The sequence below is a fragment of the Harpia harpyja genome, chromosome 7, assembly GCF_026419915.1.
Source record: "Harpia harpyja isolate bHarHar1 chromosome 7, bHarHar1 primary haplotype, whole genome shotgun sequence".
Lineage (NCBI taxonomy): Eukaryota > Metazoa > Chordata > Aves > Accipitriformes > Accipitridae > Harpia > Harpia harpyja.
In genome coordinates, this window is record NC_068946.1 from 29,401,808 (window position 1) to 29,418,342 (window position 16,535).

At 42.3% G+C, this 16,535-nt stretch overlaps 1 protein-coding gene across 16 annotated transcripts in view; it reads left to right on the forward strand.

The window, feature by feature from the left end:
* The window catches only part of PIKFYVE (phosphoinositide kinase, FYVE-type zinc finger containing), a 70,931-nt gene that overhangs the window by 861 nt on the left and 53,535 nt on the right, over positions 1–16,535 (forward strand). For 12 of the 16 annotated variants that reach the window (XM_052791277.1, XM_052791283.1, XM_052791278.1 and 9 more), the window contains exons 2-6: positions 3,139–3,320; positions 4,871–5,050; positions 11,403–11,521; positions 14,857–15,028; positions 15,764–15,971. In XM_052791277.1, the coding sequence (XP_052647237.1) occupies positions 3,139–3,320; positions 4,871–5,050; positions 11,403–11,521; positions 14,857–15,028; positions 15,764–15,971 (861 nt within the window). The other 4 variants (XM_052791291.1, XM_052791289.1, XM_052791294.1 and 1 more) reach the window with 4 other exon arrangements.

Genomic DNA, 16,535 nt, shown 5'->3' on the forward strand with positions numbered 1-16,535 from the left:
GCCGCGGGCCGGAGGTGGAGCGCAGTGACGGGGCGACGGGGCTGTGCGGCAGGCGGTGCGGAGGAGGCCGCCTCAGCGGCCCCGCCCCTATGGCCGCGGCCGGCGGGTGGATTGGCGCGGAGACTCGATTGGCGATGCCTCGGCGAGGCGCGCCGCCATCGGCGGGCGATTGGGCAGGGCTGCCGGCAGCGCGGCGGGTTGCTAGGGGCGGGGCGGGGAAGCGGGCCGAGGCGGGGAGGGGGGGGGGGTGAAAAGAGGCGGTGTCGGCCTGGGCCTGCGGCCCGGCACCCTGCACCGGCGTCGTCACCCGCGGGGAGCAGGTGAGGATAGCCTCTCCGGGACTAGGCGATCCTGCGTGGGCCCGTGGTAGCGGCTCCCCGGGGTGCGCGAGCCCTCTTTGTGGGGTCTGGCCCGGCCCGGCCCAGCCCGGTCTGGTCCTTGATAGTGGCTGGCGGCCGTGGCGCTCCTAGGCTGGCCCGAGGGTCGCTGCGTGGCCGCTGCCTGTAAGCAGCTTTCTGCTGCTTCCTTCCCGCCCTGCCGCAGGTGATCTTCCGGGTCCGCCATCCCCGGCGGGCGGCAGTCGCCTTCGGCGGATGCGTGTCTGTGACGGGGGAAGGTAGGGGTGTCCCCTTTACAGAGGGGAAAGCAAAGCGGTCAACGTGGTTGCGGCGCAGAGGTTGGAAGTGAAGTGTGTGTGTCATGCACTTATGTTTAAATTAGGACGGTTCAGCTTTTACACCCGGGGTGTGTTAGCCAGGTGCCTGCGAGGAACATCCGAGGAACAAGGAGTGCTTGGACTCTTTTGGCACTGAGCGGTTGTGGTCAGTTTTGTGGGGTGCAGGATGTCGCAGAGCCATTCCGGATGTAACTGCGGAACGTATGGAGGTTCGCACCCGTACTTGCACTCTGTTTTATCCGTGATGAGTTGGTGATTGCTGAAGACGTTGCAGCCTAAAGTGGCTTTAGATTTATCCCCAGTAGCTGTTTGGTAAGGATCCAGAGGAAGACGTAGTCTGTTTTTGTGCTTGTTGACTGATATGTGCGTCTTGCTTTCTGATTTCCCATAATCTACAAATAAGTGACTATTTCCCTGTTTCTTGGGGGGCTGGTGGTGTCTTCCTTTTAGTGGGAGAACTAAAGCTCTTTAAGAAAGGATGATATACTCCATAGCTAATGTGTTGTACAGCACAGAAGATCCAGGTGTTTCTGGAGCAAATGCCAAGCACAGTGCTCTTCTTTTCAGTCTGTTAATTAGGATAGTACTGCCGTCACAGAAGCAATTACTGTGTGTTTTTTTTCCCTTGAAGCTAAAGTTTATTTTTCCAGAATCACATATATGATGTATGCAAGTTCAGAGACTTCCTTGTTTTTTTTGTCTTGCCAGGTTATAGCCAGTTGTTGAGATATGAACATAATTTCCTATAAAAGTTCTGTCTGACTTCATAATGGCATTTTTAAATGTGGTAGTGTGTGTGGGAGCACAGTCCTGTTGTACATTCAACATTTAAAAAGCAAGTTATCAGTTGTCTTAAGTGTTGAAGAAACAATTCCAAATTTACCTGAAGATATGCTCTTGAAGGCATTTTCCATGAACTCTGGTGTTTAAGCATGTTCAAAACATCAGTTGTTTGAATCATATTGCTGAAATGCACAACAGCAAAAAATACCGTGACTTACGTGGGAGAGGGAAGCATTCCAGACTGAGACTCAACCTTACATAAAGAACCTGATCAAAGTTACTCTTGAAACTTTGTGAATGATGTCTTTTTTCTTTCTTAAGGATATGTGAATGTCAGGAGAAACTCTGAGCTAAATGTGCTTACTATACAGAGCAACAAGCAAAAGTCACTGAGAAGTCATATGATTGACTTGCAGATACCATCTTTTGTGCATTCATTGTAGGAGTGGTCAAACCTTGCCACATGAGCTACATGCAGCTTGTTAGCACTTCCAGTGTTACTTGTCAACCATGTGGATTTTCTCTGGACTACATAGATTTTTATTGTGGCTTCTTAGAACTTGGAAGAAAATGTCCTAGTCAGCAAAATACGCCTGTAGAGTCTAGGGAGCAGTTGTGGAAACTGGAAACTAGTATTTCATGAAGGAGCATTTATCAGCTGCTAAGCAGGAAGTAGGCTTATAGAGGGTTTTGATCCTTGGCACAGGTAAAAGTCAGCTGTCCCTCGTAGCTTCTGTTAGCTCCCCATGTTCCTGCTCTGTCAAATGTTTCACTAAGTCTTGGTTAAACAAAGATGAAGATAGTAAGCACCTTAGCCTTGCAGTCTAGAAGTGCAGGCTTAGTGAGGCAGAGTGGCAGAAATCAGGTGTGTATTGAGGTTAAAGAATATGGGCTGTGAGGAACTATGACTCTTGGCTGTATGAAGGCTTTAGTACACAGCAACTAGGCTTAACAAGTATGGCTTCCCCTAATATAGAAGGTGGTTTGTTTTGTTTGTTTGTTTTTCCTTGATGTAGCTACTCTTGAAAACAAGGAAGTTTGGAGGTGTTAGATATGACAACAAATAAACCACAGTTTGGGTTACTTTCCTGGTAACTTTCACAAGGCCCTGTACTGTAGTGCAGAGGGGAAGGAAGCAGTGTCCACCAAACTTAATCTTTCAGTCCTGCTATTGTTTGCAGTTCTTTCTATTTCTCATTCTGAAGTTAGCCTGGCCAGATGACAAGTATGTCTTGTGCTTGCTGAGGCATGCCTGTCTTCAGTTTTCTTGTTACAAGGGCTGCAGAAGTCACAGCACTGACAGCTTTGCTCTTGAGCTGATGTTAAAACTTTGTGGTACGCATGCAGAGTCTCCATTTGAAAACTTTAAGTTCCTGTAGAACAGCAACTGGAGTGTGTCATCAGACAGTGTAGTGGCTGTCCGCTTACTTTGATTGTTCTGGATGTTTAACTAGGAGCTCTGAATTGCTCTCTGCAGAGATGCTGATCTCTTGCCAATGACAGGCAGGGGACACGGGCTCCTAACTCTGGCACTCTTGACCTGTGCTAATAGCAGATGTCTGTGGTAGGTGGGTGAATGTCCCCACTCTAGCATCTAATGAGACACCTCCTCTTTAGTTGACTGAAGATGTTTTGTTTCAGCACCCTGCGTATAATGCACATTGCTGAACTCTTTCCAGGGCACGTGAAATGGCCGCAGATGACAAACAGTCTCCGACACTGGACTCTACCGGTGATCTACCTCATTCTCCTAGTAGTCCATCTCACCTCACTCACTTCAAACCCCTGACTCCTGACCAGGATGACCCTCCTTTCAAATCAGCCTACAGCTCTTTTGTGAATCTCTTCCGTTTCAGCAGAGGTAAGTGCCTGGGGCAATGTGTGTGCATGGATTGTGCGTGATGTCTGCTTTATTGATGCCCTCTGCTGCCACATAAACTTGTAAAAACACCTCTGAATATACAAGCATAATGTCAGATGGCTGGCCAAATGGATGGTGAGTCAGTTCTTTTGTGAGGGATGTTGCATCTTGCTTTTGGGTGACATAGTAGAGCTTTGCTGTGGGAGAAGATAGCCAGCATCTTGCAGCTAGAAATCTGTGGCTGCCTGTGAAGGTCAGAGGCAAGCCATTTAGCAGATAGTATTGTATAGCTTCTTAGCTGGGCCTCTGGATTTCCTTTGCCTGTATGAAGTTTTTGGGGCTAAAAGCAGGAGTAGCCCTCTGCCAGCCTATATGAGCAAAATGTGTGCCTGTCCTTCCAATGCAAGTTCTTGCTCCAGACTTCCTCCACTCCTCACCTTCCTGTGCATCTTGTACCTTCAGCTGGGAGGCAGCTGAGCTGTAAGAAAGTAGTGTATTTACAGGAAGCTCACCCTTAATTTGCATGGCTTAGGTGTTCCCCATCAAGAGGTCTGAAGTGTTGTGAAAGTTTTGTATATTAAAAAGTACTACTTGATTTTGGCCTTTGTGTTACATGTATCATGAAACACTTATATTCTCAGTAGGCAAGCTCTTAAAGACCTATGTGAGTTTCTTTTTTGTTTCAAAGAAATACACTGCAAAGAGTGGTGAATGAACGCACCTTGGTTTTGTACAAAAACTGTGTATCTCTTTGCTGGAGATGGCAAACTGGTCAGCTGCTTTTGTTTAGTCTGTTCATTATTCAGCTCTGCTAAGCATATTTCTGCGATGTTTGGGCTAGAGAAAAAGGGCCAAGATAGCTTTTTGCATAAGCAAGCTGATCTGTTCAGACTCTTCTTATGCAGAATGAAAAATAATTACTTGGTATGACTGCTATTAGTTTGCATAGCAGAATATTACCTGTTGTTATTAATTTATTGAAAGTAACATAAGATGTGGTCAATATTGGCTTCACTTGTTTGTCTGACAAATGTAGCTGGAGTCAGCAAAGCATTGTGTTGAAAGAATGTGAAAACAACCTTGAAATGGCACATGAAATGGGCATGTTACTGGAATCAATGAGAACCTGTCTATACTTGATCGTCTGATGGAAAAGGGTGGTTTATTAAAGGCTGCGGTAACTTTAATGTGACCTCAGTACTGGCTTCTAACATAACTGAAAAACTCTTTTCAAGGCAGAAGCTGATAATCAAGCATAGCTACTCCATATAGCAAGAATAATTGATGCTTACTGATTTTTTTTTTTTTTAAACACTTTTCACATTAGGGACATTTCTCAAATACCTTGAGCCTTGACAGACGAGTTTTACGTACTGGCCTGTTTCCATGTTTTGCATGGTACTTTTCAGGCTAAAAATTCATGTCGTCTGTTATGTATAATTATGATCCGAATGAGCTATTTGAGAGGTTTTTACCCTTAGCTTTGCATGCACTACTTTTTTTCTTTATCATGTCTGAACAGTTGGTTTCTCGCTTTTTGTCAACTCCAGATGATGGCAGGCTTTCATCCCCGGCAGAGAGAGCAGAGGCAGGACAGAGTGATCCACAGGTGTTGAGCAGTGGCTGGTCCAGTCCTCAGCATCCCACCAGGGCTCAGTCTCTGAGGTCGCCGGTTCCTTACAAAAAACAGCTGACTGGTGAGCTGCAAAGAAGATCTTCTACAACCCTGGGTAATTTCAACTCTTTGTGCTACATGGGAATGTTGTACTAGCTGGTCTGGGATGCTTCAGAGTGAGGTGGAAGGAGGTGAACAAAGGTTCATTGACTGTCTAGATTGATGGCAGAATTTGGCATCAGGCTACGCTGCTTCTGTTAGTGCGGTTGCACTTTAACTTCAGAAGCATGTTCTCTCTACCCGTCTTAGTGTTCCAGCAAGACGCTGTTGTTGGGGCTCTGCTGTTTCAGTTATGAAACAGTCTGGAACAGAAGAGGATGCCAAAACACATCCGATGTCTTAAAGTCACTTGAACCTTGATCCTGAAAATTTCTGCTTTGTCTTGAGAGACTTGAGTTGCTTAACAGCCACATGCAAACTATAACTTTAGAGCTCAGTCTGAATGGGGTTGATGTCTGTGTCTTCAAGGGAGTTACAAATGCAGGTTTTTGCTTGTAGCTGTTTTGAGGAGAATTGAATAGGAACTTGCATCTAAACCTTTTTTATTCCTAACCTTGGAACTATTGCCAGATGCCATACTGAATCTCTTTTAGCTGGAGTGGGAATTGAATGTGATTGCAAAGGTGCAACTGTGTAATGGCTTTATGAAGATCAGGAAGAGCTAGTAAGTAGGTTGCAGGGGTCCCTCTTGAGATCTGTGTGGTTACTGTTGGCCATTTGTGATGGCCTTGAGCAAACTGCTAAGCTGGGTAAAAATCCTGTGCAAGACAGTATTTCCAAGAGTATGGTAGCTAGTGCAAACAAATCGGATCTTAAATGTTGTTAATGTGTATGGGATTTTCAGAAGGATGTCTAGTCTTGATAACAAGGCAAAAGTCCAGTACAGATAACTAGCATTTTCATCTCTCTAAGTCATTTGCATGCTGTCTTAGTTGAACACATTCATCATCTTCTTCCTTGCCCTCTAGTACTGTTTGTGCTATTCAGTTGTACCTGTCACAACAAACCAATTAAGGCTGGCTTGCTTTGTTTTTTAAAGCTTTTTCTCAAATGCCCCAAGTACAGCAGTGTGCTCTTGGCTGATTTGCCAATTTGCTTTACTTCATTCTTAGTTACCTCTTGTAAATCACTTGGAAATTATCTGGGTATTACAAATTAGAAACCTTTAGGTGAGGTAGGTTGTTTGGTACTCAGAAGGCAGAAATAATCTTGCTGTTTGACTTCCACTGGGAGCAGGCAGTCAGGGAAATGACACTTAGTCTAAGGTGTGGGAGAGGAACTGTTGCTGCATTATTCCAACGCCTTTTCAGGACCTCCATTCACGTCCCTGGGTTTGGATGAAAGTACGCTTGGAAAAATGTGATGATGAATCACCCTGGAAAGAAAGTTAGACCAAGCAGGAATTGCTGGCTTTTTGAAGAGATTTCTGTGATATTGGGTGCTGAGTGCCCTGTCTCACTGTTAAGTAAATTCCCCCAAATAACCTTGGTGCTGTAACACATACGAACTCTGTGTAAAGCAAGTGAAAGTGTACTGGATTGGTGAGGAGGTTACAGGGGAATTTTCCAGAGGCATTGCTTTTTTTGAAGCAAACTTTAGAAAATTAGTTTTCGTACCTTCTTTTATCTTAAAAGGTGCTGAATAATCAGGTCTTTGAGGATTTCTGAACATTGAGCAGAGGAGAATTTTACTTCTGCCACTGCAGCTGATGCTCAGCTGCACAAATAATCTTAGAAATTATTCTCATATCTAAAGAATGAAAAGTATGAGGAGTGATGTGATTTACATAAACACCTAGATTGGTAGGTCAGTTCACCCACTCACATCAGTGACAGCGAGGTGTCTAATCTAGTTGAGTTTTCTTGCAACCTTTTATCTGTAGGCCTGTAAATGTCTCTAGGCTTGGCCATTACTCAGATATTTTGTAACATGGGCAAGTGTAGGCAGGAAAATGTGCAAGTCCTTCACAGAAGTCTCTCTAGCCTGCTTGAGTTTAAATAACATGCCAACCTTAAGCAAACTGAAAGGAATAAATAGATAAAAGGCTGCTGGTGCCTTTAAACAGTGATGGAATGAAATTGCTCCTGAAGATGCTGACTACCACCCCTCATCTGTCCATTAGCTTACACTGCACAGCAGATACTCTCATTGCTTGGGGACCATGCTGGCTGACAACTGCAAGCGCAGAACGACATGGAGGGATGGTGGTTTTTGTAGGAAACTGTCTAGCATCAAATATGTAGGATTTCAGTTGTGTGCTTCCCTGCAGGACTCTTACATGAAAACATTATAATAGCACCTTACTGGCTTTTGTGAAAATAGGAGAAGCTGCTGGATGCCTGGCCTATGTCAGAGATGCTTTGTGGGTTGTATGGGTGAAGAATCAGTGCTGAGACTCTGCATTGACTTCTGTGGCCTCCCTCTTGGGTAGTCTGTTGCATCCTCATGTGCTGGAGTAGGGTGCTGGGTTGCTGGTGTCACTTCTACAGAGGCAGTGGGCCCAGCTGGTTGTATTGGACTGCATGTGCCTGTGTGTGCTGTCAGCTGAGTGCTTTCAAGGTGCTGGATCGAACCAAAATAGTCACGTACTGAGATAATGTCATAGCTTGCAAATCCAATTTAAGGAGAACTGGAAATGCTGACCAATTGGAGAGGGAGCACTGGTAGTAAAAGCACTCCTAGCTTGTTACCCTGTTATGCAGGATAACGCTGTTAATGCTAGACAATTGTAGCAGACTGGAAGCAATAGGGAATGGCAAAGGAGCTTAGTAGAGTAAGGAAAGGCCAACGATCATATGAGGGGTAAGAAGGCCTGAGAAAAGCATGTGGTGGTTACTGGGAATCATAAAGAATGTGACTTATTACCAGAGTATCTCTTCTATTGAAAAAGGTTTTGGAAAATGAAAATGCATCTTGTAAAATGAAGTTAAGGACAACTTTCATCCTTTTCATGTCAGTACTTTGCATGGCAGTGACATGAGGAAGATGCAATGTTTGAACTGTGATGGTGAACTTGAATATGAAATGTTATGCTTTGGCAGTGAATAACTAGAAAGCAATTGATGTTGATCTGTACTCGCAAAACTGTGGTATCCCTGAGGGGCATTTGTTCCTTGTTGAAACTGTGTGAAGCTCTCTGTTGTACCTCTTGTGTTAGTGTGTGGTCAGCTCTCTTCCTGTAAACTGAAACTAGCAGTTAAGTTGCAAGAAAGTAGTTCTCATAGTGTTTTTGACTTGGCATTCACTGTAAAATGAATGCTGAAATACATAGGGTCATGAAAGAAACTTTGGAAAAATATATTTCAGTGATTCAGTAATTGAGGATGCAGAACAATTGCATGACTTACTGAGCAAACCTTTCTGTGGCCTGAACTCAGAAGAGCGTGTGGAGTAGGTAGTCATAGCTGGAATGGTACTGCAGGTTCCTTCCCAGTGATCACAGTTCAGGTGGGGAGAGTAGAAAAAAGAGGAGAAAAACGTACAGTATTTCAGAGGATGTATTGGTTTTGCCAAGGATCAGCAGCCATGAATACATATAGGAAGGATGAGGGTTACTGTTGAAATATGATTTTTTTTTTTCTTTTTTAGCTGTAGGAGTTAATTTTTAGCTTAAGAAGGATAAATAGGTTAGAAACAAGTCAAATTGGAAGTCTAGATGGAGTTCCTTTTGGTATATTGTGGTTTTGTTGTGTGAACATGTAGATGGGAAGGGAATGGATAGGAAAAACACAATTGCTGCATAAACTGGTAGTCCTGAAAACATGTATTCCACGCTCATGTTGGTGTGTTACACTGAACGGCTGAGATGCAGCTGGTGTTTGTTAAATGCAAAATGATATCAAGTGAAAAATGACTGTCTTCTATGAGTGTTTGGCTAGAGAAGAAGAGTAAATGGATGAAGATACGGTAGAGTTTTGGACTGAGAAAGTATAAGGACTCTATATATCAAAACCATGAGGAAGCAGTCTTTACTTCCTGCAGTTGTTTTTGTGCTGGTTGGACAATGACAAGCAAAAGTTTGTGGACCTGATCTGGTTGTCATAGCAGATTAAATAACACTTAAATAAAGTTTAATTTTATTTTAAAAACCTAATTTCTTGTGTGCAATTTTAATTGTGGCTGCTGGGGTGTGTGGTTTTTTGGGGGGGTGTTGTGTTTTTCTGTGTGTGGGGTTTGGTTTTGTTGTTTGGGGGTTTTTTAGTAGCATATACTGAGTTTGCTGCTTCAGGAGCACTAAAAAAGTTTACCACTACTTAGATGTGTAATTGTGGTCAAGCCTCTTGGCATCAAACCAAAAGAAGATATGAAATCTCTTCACAAGTGCAACTGATGGCAGTTGGGATGATGATGTGGGCAAAGCAAGAAAAATACTCCTACAGTTGCTGTGTTTGTGGAAGGGAACGTGAGTTTTGCAGATTTAATGGTGAAATAAGGAAATACAGTTACAATGGTGAAAACATATACATCTGTAAATCATGTGTGCATTAACTGAGAAAATGACTGTGGTATTTATAGTAATGGAATTTGCATCAGGAAGGAGTAAGAGTTAACTTAAGACTGATCCATGTGAATTCTTTTATAAGGATGGTGTTTTAGACACTGTGTCCTGTACTGCAGGAATAATAACTTACATTCCCGCTATACAGTGTGTTTTCCTCCAGGAAGGGAGAAATCACATGATTGAAAAGGAAGAGAGCCAACTGAATTTTAATCTGAGAACTGTCAGCTTCTCTAGTACAAACAGGTTAGCCATGTGCTCCTACTGCAGATGGCATGCTTTTTCTAATGTAGATGACATCCTTTTGACATTGTTTTATGTAACACAGAAAAGGGCATTTAACTAATAAGAGAGCAAGCGTGGAGTTACCTATGGCATTTTCTCAGTGCTGTGTATGTTCATACTTTGGGAATCACTTGCCTGACAAGATTTGTAGCTAGTTAGGGAGGAGGACTGATAGTAATTTTTTGAATCGGAAGCAACATTCCTGGAAAGAAGATACTCTTGAATTCAGAAGTTACAGCAGGACAGTCCAGGAAGTAAATGCAGCATAGATCTTGTGATAGAAGTAAGGAGGAGCCAAAGGTTTCTGTGGTATTATCAATGTTTTCTTGAAATATTAAAGTCCCTTTAATCACCCTAAAACACTCAACTTGGTACTGTCCAAAATTATACTTGTTTGATTTAAAAAAAAATAAATAAATCCATGTGGCTAGCCACAGAACTGGGTTTAAGCACTCTAGAATCTCTTTAAAATCATCTCTTGTTGTGGATTCTTTGTTGTACATAGGTCATTAAGCAGCTGTATGTGGGCTGATTAACTAAAAATATTTACTAAGAACCTGAAGAGGAGGCATGAAATACTACAGTTTTAATCACATTACTCTAAGGGTTTTGATCTCCTGCACACAAAAGAATACCCCAGTTGTAACTGCACGGCAACAGTTAACACGTTTCTGCTAGTGCTGTCAGCATTCCTGCTGACATCAGTGATATGTAAAGCAGTAAACAGAAAGCAGCCATGACTGTTCTTCCTCTAGTAGGGGGAATCAAAATAAAATGCAAGTCAGATGGAGAGCAGCGAAGATGGTAAGAAACCGTAAACTGTTCAGAAAAGTTGTTGACGTAGAAAAGCGACTCTGAAAATGTTTAAATGTTCAGGTAAATACAGCACTGTTTGCAGATCTTTCTCGAGAGAAGGATCCTGTTTGTAACTCATATAGCAATGCTTCAAAGTAATCTGGCATTTATAAGAATTTAAGAAAAATAAGAAATTAACTGTGTTACCTTTTTATTCTGGATTTTCTTTGCTATAGTTAATTAAGAATGACTGTACAAGTTCTCAACAACTTGGCTTTTTCCTTAGAAAATAACAAAACAAAAAAACCCCTCAAAAACATGAAATTCTGGATGCATTTTATTCTGAGTTACTGTTTTTAATAGAAACTGAGCAATTGAGTCCTGAGACTTGCTGTAATCATTTATAAAGAAGTTTATGTTAAGGCATTGACTTATACCAATCCTAGAATGAATGTGAATATTTTGCCATTATTTTGTAAGTATTGATATGTTAGAGGGAATTCTAAAAGGAGACTTCAGTGCTTTCTAAAGGGTTCATATAGTAGGTTGACAATAACTTTACTTCTTTAAAAGATGTTTTAATTCTCAGAGAACTTAAATCAGCTCTTGTAAACACAGAGAATGGTATTTAAAATGTCAGTCAGAGCAAGCTATCTGGCATCAGAAGCTCCTTTTTGGGCGAGTGCAAGGGCAAGAAGTGAATACATGCTGTAACTTTGTAAAGTACATACGTATGTGAACATTTCTCCCTCTAATGGGGTTTTGTGTTGTGATGTAACTGTTGATGTATCATGGAAGAAATGAATACTACTCTCCCCTTCGCTTCCAGACAATCGAAGAAAAGTTGAACCGCCTCTTGGAGGTCATGATCCTCGAACAGCTGTTCAGTTAAGAAGCCTCAGCACTGTTTTAAAGCGTCTCAAAGAAATCATGGAGGGGAAGAGCCAGGTACTTCTTCTGAGGGATTTGTAGGCCAAACTATCTAGAAACTGAACTGTTTACTGGGCTTTTCTGAGCTTCATTTTTAGATGTATCATGGGGATTTTTTTTCAGATGTTTGAAGGATGAGTGAATAAACTAAAAAATCATTGTGTGTGTGCAGGGGAAACAATTTAAGTTGGCGCTGGCTTTTGACATGTCAAACATCTGTCATATTGTGGGAGTGAAACATTGCAGTTGCTCAGCTTCTTGAGCTTGGACCAGACACTCTCATTTTGGACTCCTTCCCACTTCTGTATTACCTAATCTAGTATCACTTGATGGTTTTCTCCCTTGCTAACCATAGGCAGGTGAAACACACTTACTGTCACAAATAGTAATGAGAATTCTGAGGATGAATTAAATCTGCTACTTACTATGGTAATTATTGGTCACAATATTTGCTTGAAAGGCTTGTCCTGCTAATCAATTTTGATTAGGCTGGATAAGGGTCTGGTGGTTGCGATTAACTTGCTGATTTCACCTCCCTCTGCTGTGTTGGACCATGCCTTTAAGAGGAGGATCTAGCTGACAAAAGAAGCTACAACTATTTATAAGTGACGATACAAATAGCTGTGTCTGGGAGCAAGACACGAACAGGCAAAAGTACATTTAATTAAACTGAATGAAGAGGAAAAAGGCTTTTGGCTTGGTGTAGCTGTCATGGTTTAACCCCAGCCAACAACTAAGGACCATGCAGCCGCTCATTCACTCCTCCCCCACCCAGTGGGATGGGGGAGAGAGCCAGAAGGAAAAAGGTGAAACTTGTGGGTTAAGATAAGAACAGTCTAATAGAACAGAAAGGAAGAAACTAATAATGATAATAATAACAATAATAAAATTACAATAATAATAAAAGGATTGGAATATACAAAACAATTGATGCACAATACAGTTGCTCACCACTTGCTGACCAATGTCCAGTTAGTTCCCAAGCAGCCATTCCCCCAGGCCAGCTCCCTGCAGTTTATATACTGGGCATGATGTCACATGGTATGGAATACCCCTTTGGCCAGTTTGGGTCAGCTGCCCTGGCTGTGTCCCCTCCCAGCTTCTTGTGCCCCTCCAGCCTTCTTGCTGACTGGGCATGAGAAGCTGAAAAATCCTTGACTTAGTATAAACACTACTTAGAAACAACTGAAAACATCAGTGTGTTATCAGCATTCTTATACTGAATCCAAGACATAACACTATACCAGCTACTAGAAAGAAAATTAACTCTATCCCAGCCAAAACCAGGACAGTAGCTTTTACAGGTAGACTTTGAGTAAACTCACTTAGCTGCTGTTCTGCTTGTAAGAGTAACTTTGCTTTGGCAGAAAGGGCGATACTTTTGAGGGTGAAACAAAAGCCTTTCATTGCAGTAAGCAGGACCTTGAGTGTGGCTCCTATTAATATTTCAGTTTGTGGCAGCTTCTGAAGGCCCTGGAGATTTTCAGACATCTTTGAAGGTATGGGAGTGCTCAAACAGACAGGATGCAGCAGTAAATGAATATGTCTAGATCTTTCTCTGAAAGCGGTATGTTAGTTGTCAACATGCTGACTTCTGTCCAAATGGTAATGCATCGCTGCCCTTGACTGCAGCCATGTCTTGCTTGAGTCACTCCAGGTAACAATTTCTTCCTACTGTGGACTTGGTCTGTCTCTACAGGAGACCACTTTACTGTTGTAGAAAGCAGGTGTCAGATCCTGGAAGGTGCTGCTGTAATCATCCTCTGCTGCTAACGGGGGCCAGACTTCTGTTCTGATCCCTTCCTTGTAGGCTGTTCTTGACATGAGTGTTGGCTCTGACTTGAGCAAGGCAGAGAGCTCGAAGGTGTCACCAGCAATGGCTGGGTTTCTAAACACCCAATCATGTGCATGTGGGGCAGAGGCACTGGAGCTTGGAACAGCCACTCTGTATGTGGCAGAATCAGTGATTTCCATGCAAAGCCGCAGCAAAAACTGTTACTTGGCATCCCCTGCAGCTTTGCAAAAGTTCCTTGGCAAAGCTCTTCACTGCATCTTTCCCTGCTTGAAGCTTAGTGTTCATCTTAAAAATTTTTAGACTCTCTTGAATGCTAGACTGCCTTGAGTAGTCTTTGACCTTTTTCTGTACAAATTTTCTTGGGTGAGGGCAGCAGGAAATGGTTGACCATAGCTGTTTTGGTCTCAAAATTGGTCTAGCAGCTGTGTCAAACTTCAGTTTGTGAACACCCAAAAATAACCCCCAATTCAGGGTAAGGTTTTTTTTGGTTCTGTGAAAATCAGAGTATGGATCACCTTTCTTTCTTATCTGTGGTTACTCTCTTCTCTGGTTGTTTTGAGAAAATTCTTGCAGCACTTTCTCTTCCTAAGAAAAACCCAGAGTATTCAGTCCCTCTGAAAAGGCTTATTGCCAGAACTGAACTCTAGCAAAGAGTGTTTCACAGTCAGAGTTGTCATGTGACCATTAGCAGTTGTCTCCATCCATTGTAATTGTAGCTGGTATGCTCAGAATCACAATTGAGAGATTTGTCTTGCTCTGTTTATAGCTACAACACCAAAGGGAAGTTTTAACTCTTTGTTTTCAAGTCTTAAAAACAAGACAAAAATTCCTTTGGGTGCACCCGTGCTGTAAATCAGTATATGTTGTTATCTGCTGAATGTGTATTTCACAGTTGTCTTCACATAGCAGTTAACCTGGAGTTCTGAAACGACATCAATCTGGAACACAGGCTTTTATAACTGTTTACTGAAGTTTTGAAGAAGTTGATCATATAACAAAACTTTTTACATGTATCTATAATCCTTTCAAAGTACATCCCAGTATTAGCTGTTGAAATGATCTTCCTGCACTGATAATTCCTGGTAACTTGATTTACCCCTGGATAACAGCTTCAACTAATGTGTGGGGTTTGTGTTGTTTTGGAGGTGTGTGGTTTTTTTTTTTTTTTAAACTGTGCTAGTTGAGGGCCTGTCATGTGCTAGGGGCAAATGAGAGGAAAGAGCAATCAGTACTTCATATGTTTGTTTCTTCTTGACTTTTATCTACAGCTCGTCATAATTTTTATCTGCTTTGCTTCCATCTTGGATCAAGAAGGCAAAGGCTTACTAGATTTATTCTCACAGTTAAGAACTTTCTGAGTCTTCTGGCTCCCTATAAAACCACATGAAAAATCCTTTCCGTGGATGTGTATGCTTATACGCAAGGGTGTGCACACACACATATATGAATATATGAAATTGTCCTTTTCAGGTGCACAGTCTACAAAGCAATCATGAATCTAAACATGCTTTTTTTTAATCTACAAAAAATAGCTTTTCATTACTGCCTTCCCTTGTAGGACAGTGACTTGAAGCAGTACTGGATGCCTGACAGCCAGTGCAAAGAATGCTATGACTGCAGTGAGAAATTCACCACCTTCCGGCGGAGGCACCACTGTCGACTTTGTGGGCAGATCTTCTGTAGTCGATGCTGCAATCAGGAAATCCCTGGAAAATTCATGGGCTACACAGGTGGGGTTTATCTGTTGAGAAGCAGAAAGTTCTCTGTGTGCTCAGCTCTGTTTGGACTACTGCATTTTAGATTCTGGCATCTGCTAGAGAATGCTGCACAGGTCTCTGGTGGGTTTAGAAATAAGCAAAAAGAATCACAGTACCTAATTCTACCAGTTTCTTTATGCACAATGGTGGATTATGCCATGCCTGCTTATTTTTACCAACATTACATCAATGATGACAAAACAAATATGGCCGCTATTTAACAAGGATGTTCACTACAAAAAGTGTGCTCAAGTAAAAGCTGCTCTTAGTAATGGTAATTTTAAAATGTATTGAGCCACATGTTCTAATTGAGGATGAGGGAAACTCTTTCAAATACCAGTTACCAAACTCTAGACATCTCCTGATGGAGGTAATTATTTCCAGACATCAGCTGGTATGTCATATCCGACTGGCTGTTGTTGTACCATGATTTCAGTGTGCACATGTGCTCTCTCTCCCTGCCCCCGCAACCTGTCTCTCTCTCTTACTGATCATGTGTTATGCATCATTTGACATGGAGAAATTCCCTGAGAGTATATTTATCTGGGGTTTTGCTCTTTAAGGGAATATGAGAACTAGACTTAAACATGCAAAGAGGCTTTGAAACAGAAAATCCTTCTTTTCCGCCCACTACACACCTCTGATCCTGTAGGAACAGAGTACTATTTGTTCCTGTTCACTTACACTCTCTGGTTCCCCTTTCCATAGGGGATCTCCGAGCCTGCACTTACTGCCGCAAAATAGCCTTAAGCTATGCACACTCCACAGACAGTAACTCCATTGGAGAAGACTTAAATGCTCTGTCCGATTCTGCATGTTCTGTATCAGTGCTGGATCCCGGTGAGCCACGCACACCAGTTGGGAGTCGTAAAGCTAGCCGCAACATCTTTCTGGAGGAGGATCTAACCTGGCAAAGGTAAAGTGAATGGCTTCATGCTGAGCTCCAGAATCTTAACTGTGTTTTCAGGCTGATGCCTGCCTAGACAAAAGCTGGTGGTTTCCATCCAGGAATCTTAGAAGCATATCTCCTGTGAAAAGAATGTAATCATGTGCTTGCTTCTAATATTATTCTCTTCAAATTGAAATGTGGAAACTTTTCTAATGGAGTTTCAAATTATTTGCAGTTCTTCCTTTGAACCTAGGAAGGTTCCTATTGAACCAGTGATTCTATACCAGTGACAGAGTAGGCTTTTAGCTTCAGAGTTTGAAAAGACAAAACCAAAACCCATCCCTTCTAACCACCAATGTATCAAGAGGCAAATGAGTGTGATGCTGATGCTTTGCCTGTCAGGTTTGGGGATTGGGCAAGAGAATACAAGAGATGCTGTCTGTGTAATTAAGAGATAAATGGTGGAAGTAACCACCTGTTTCAACTGAAGTGGGATTGAAAGGACAGCTATAAAGGTTCTCTGATCTCCTTTCAAAGTATATTTCTTTGTATTGCTCTCGAATGAGGGGATCTTTATTTCTGGAAGATGAA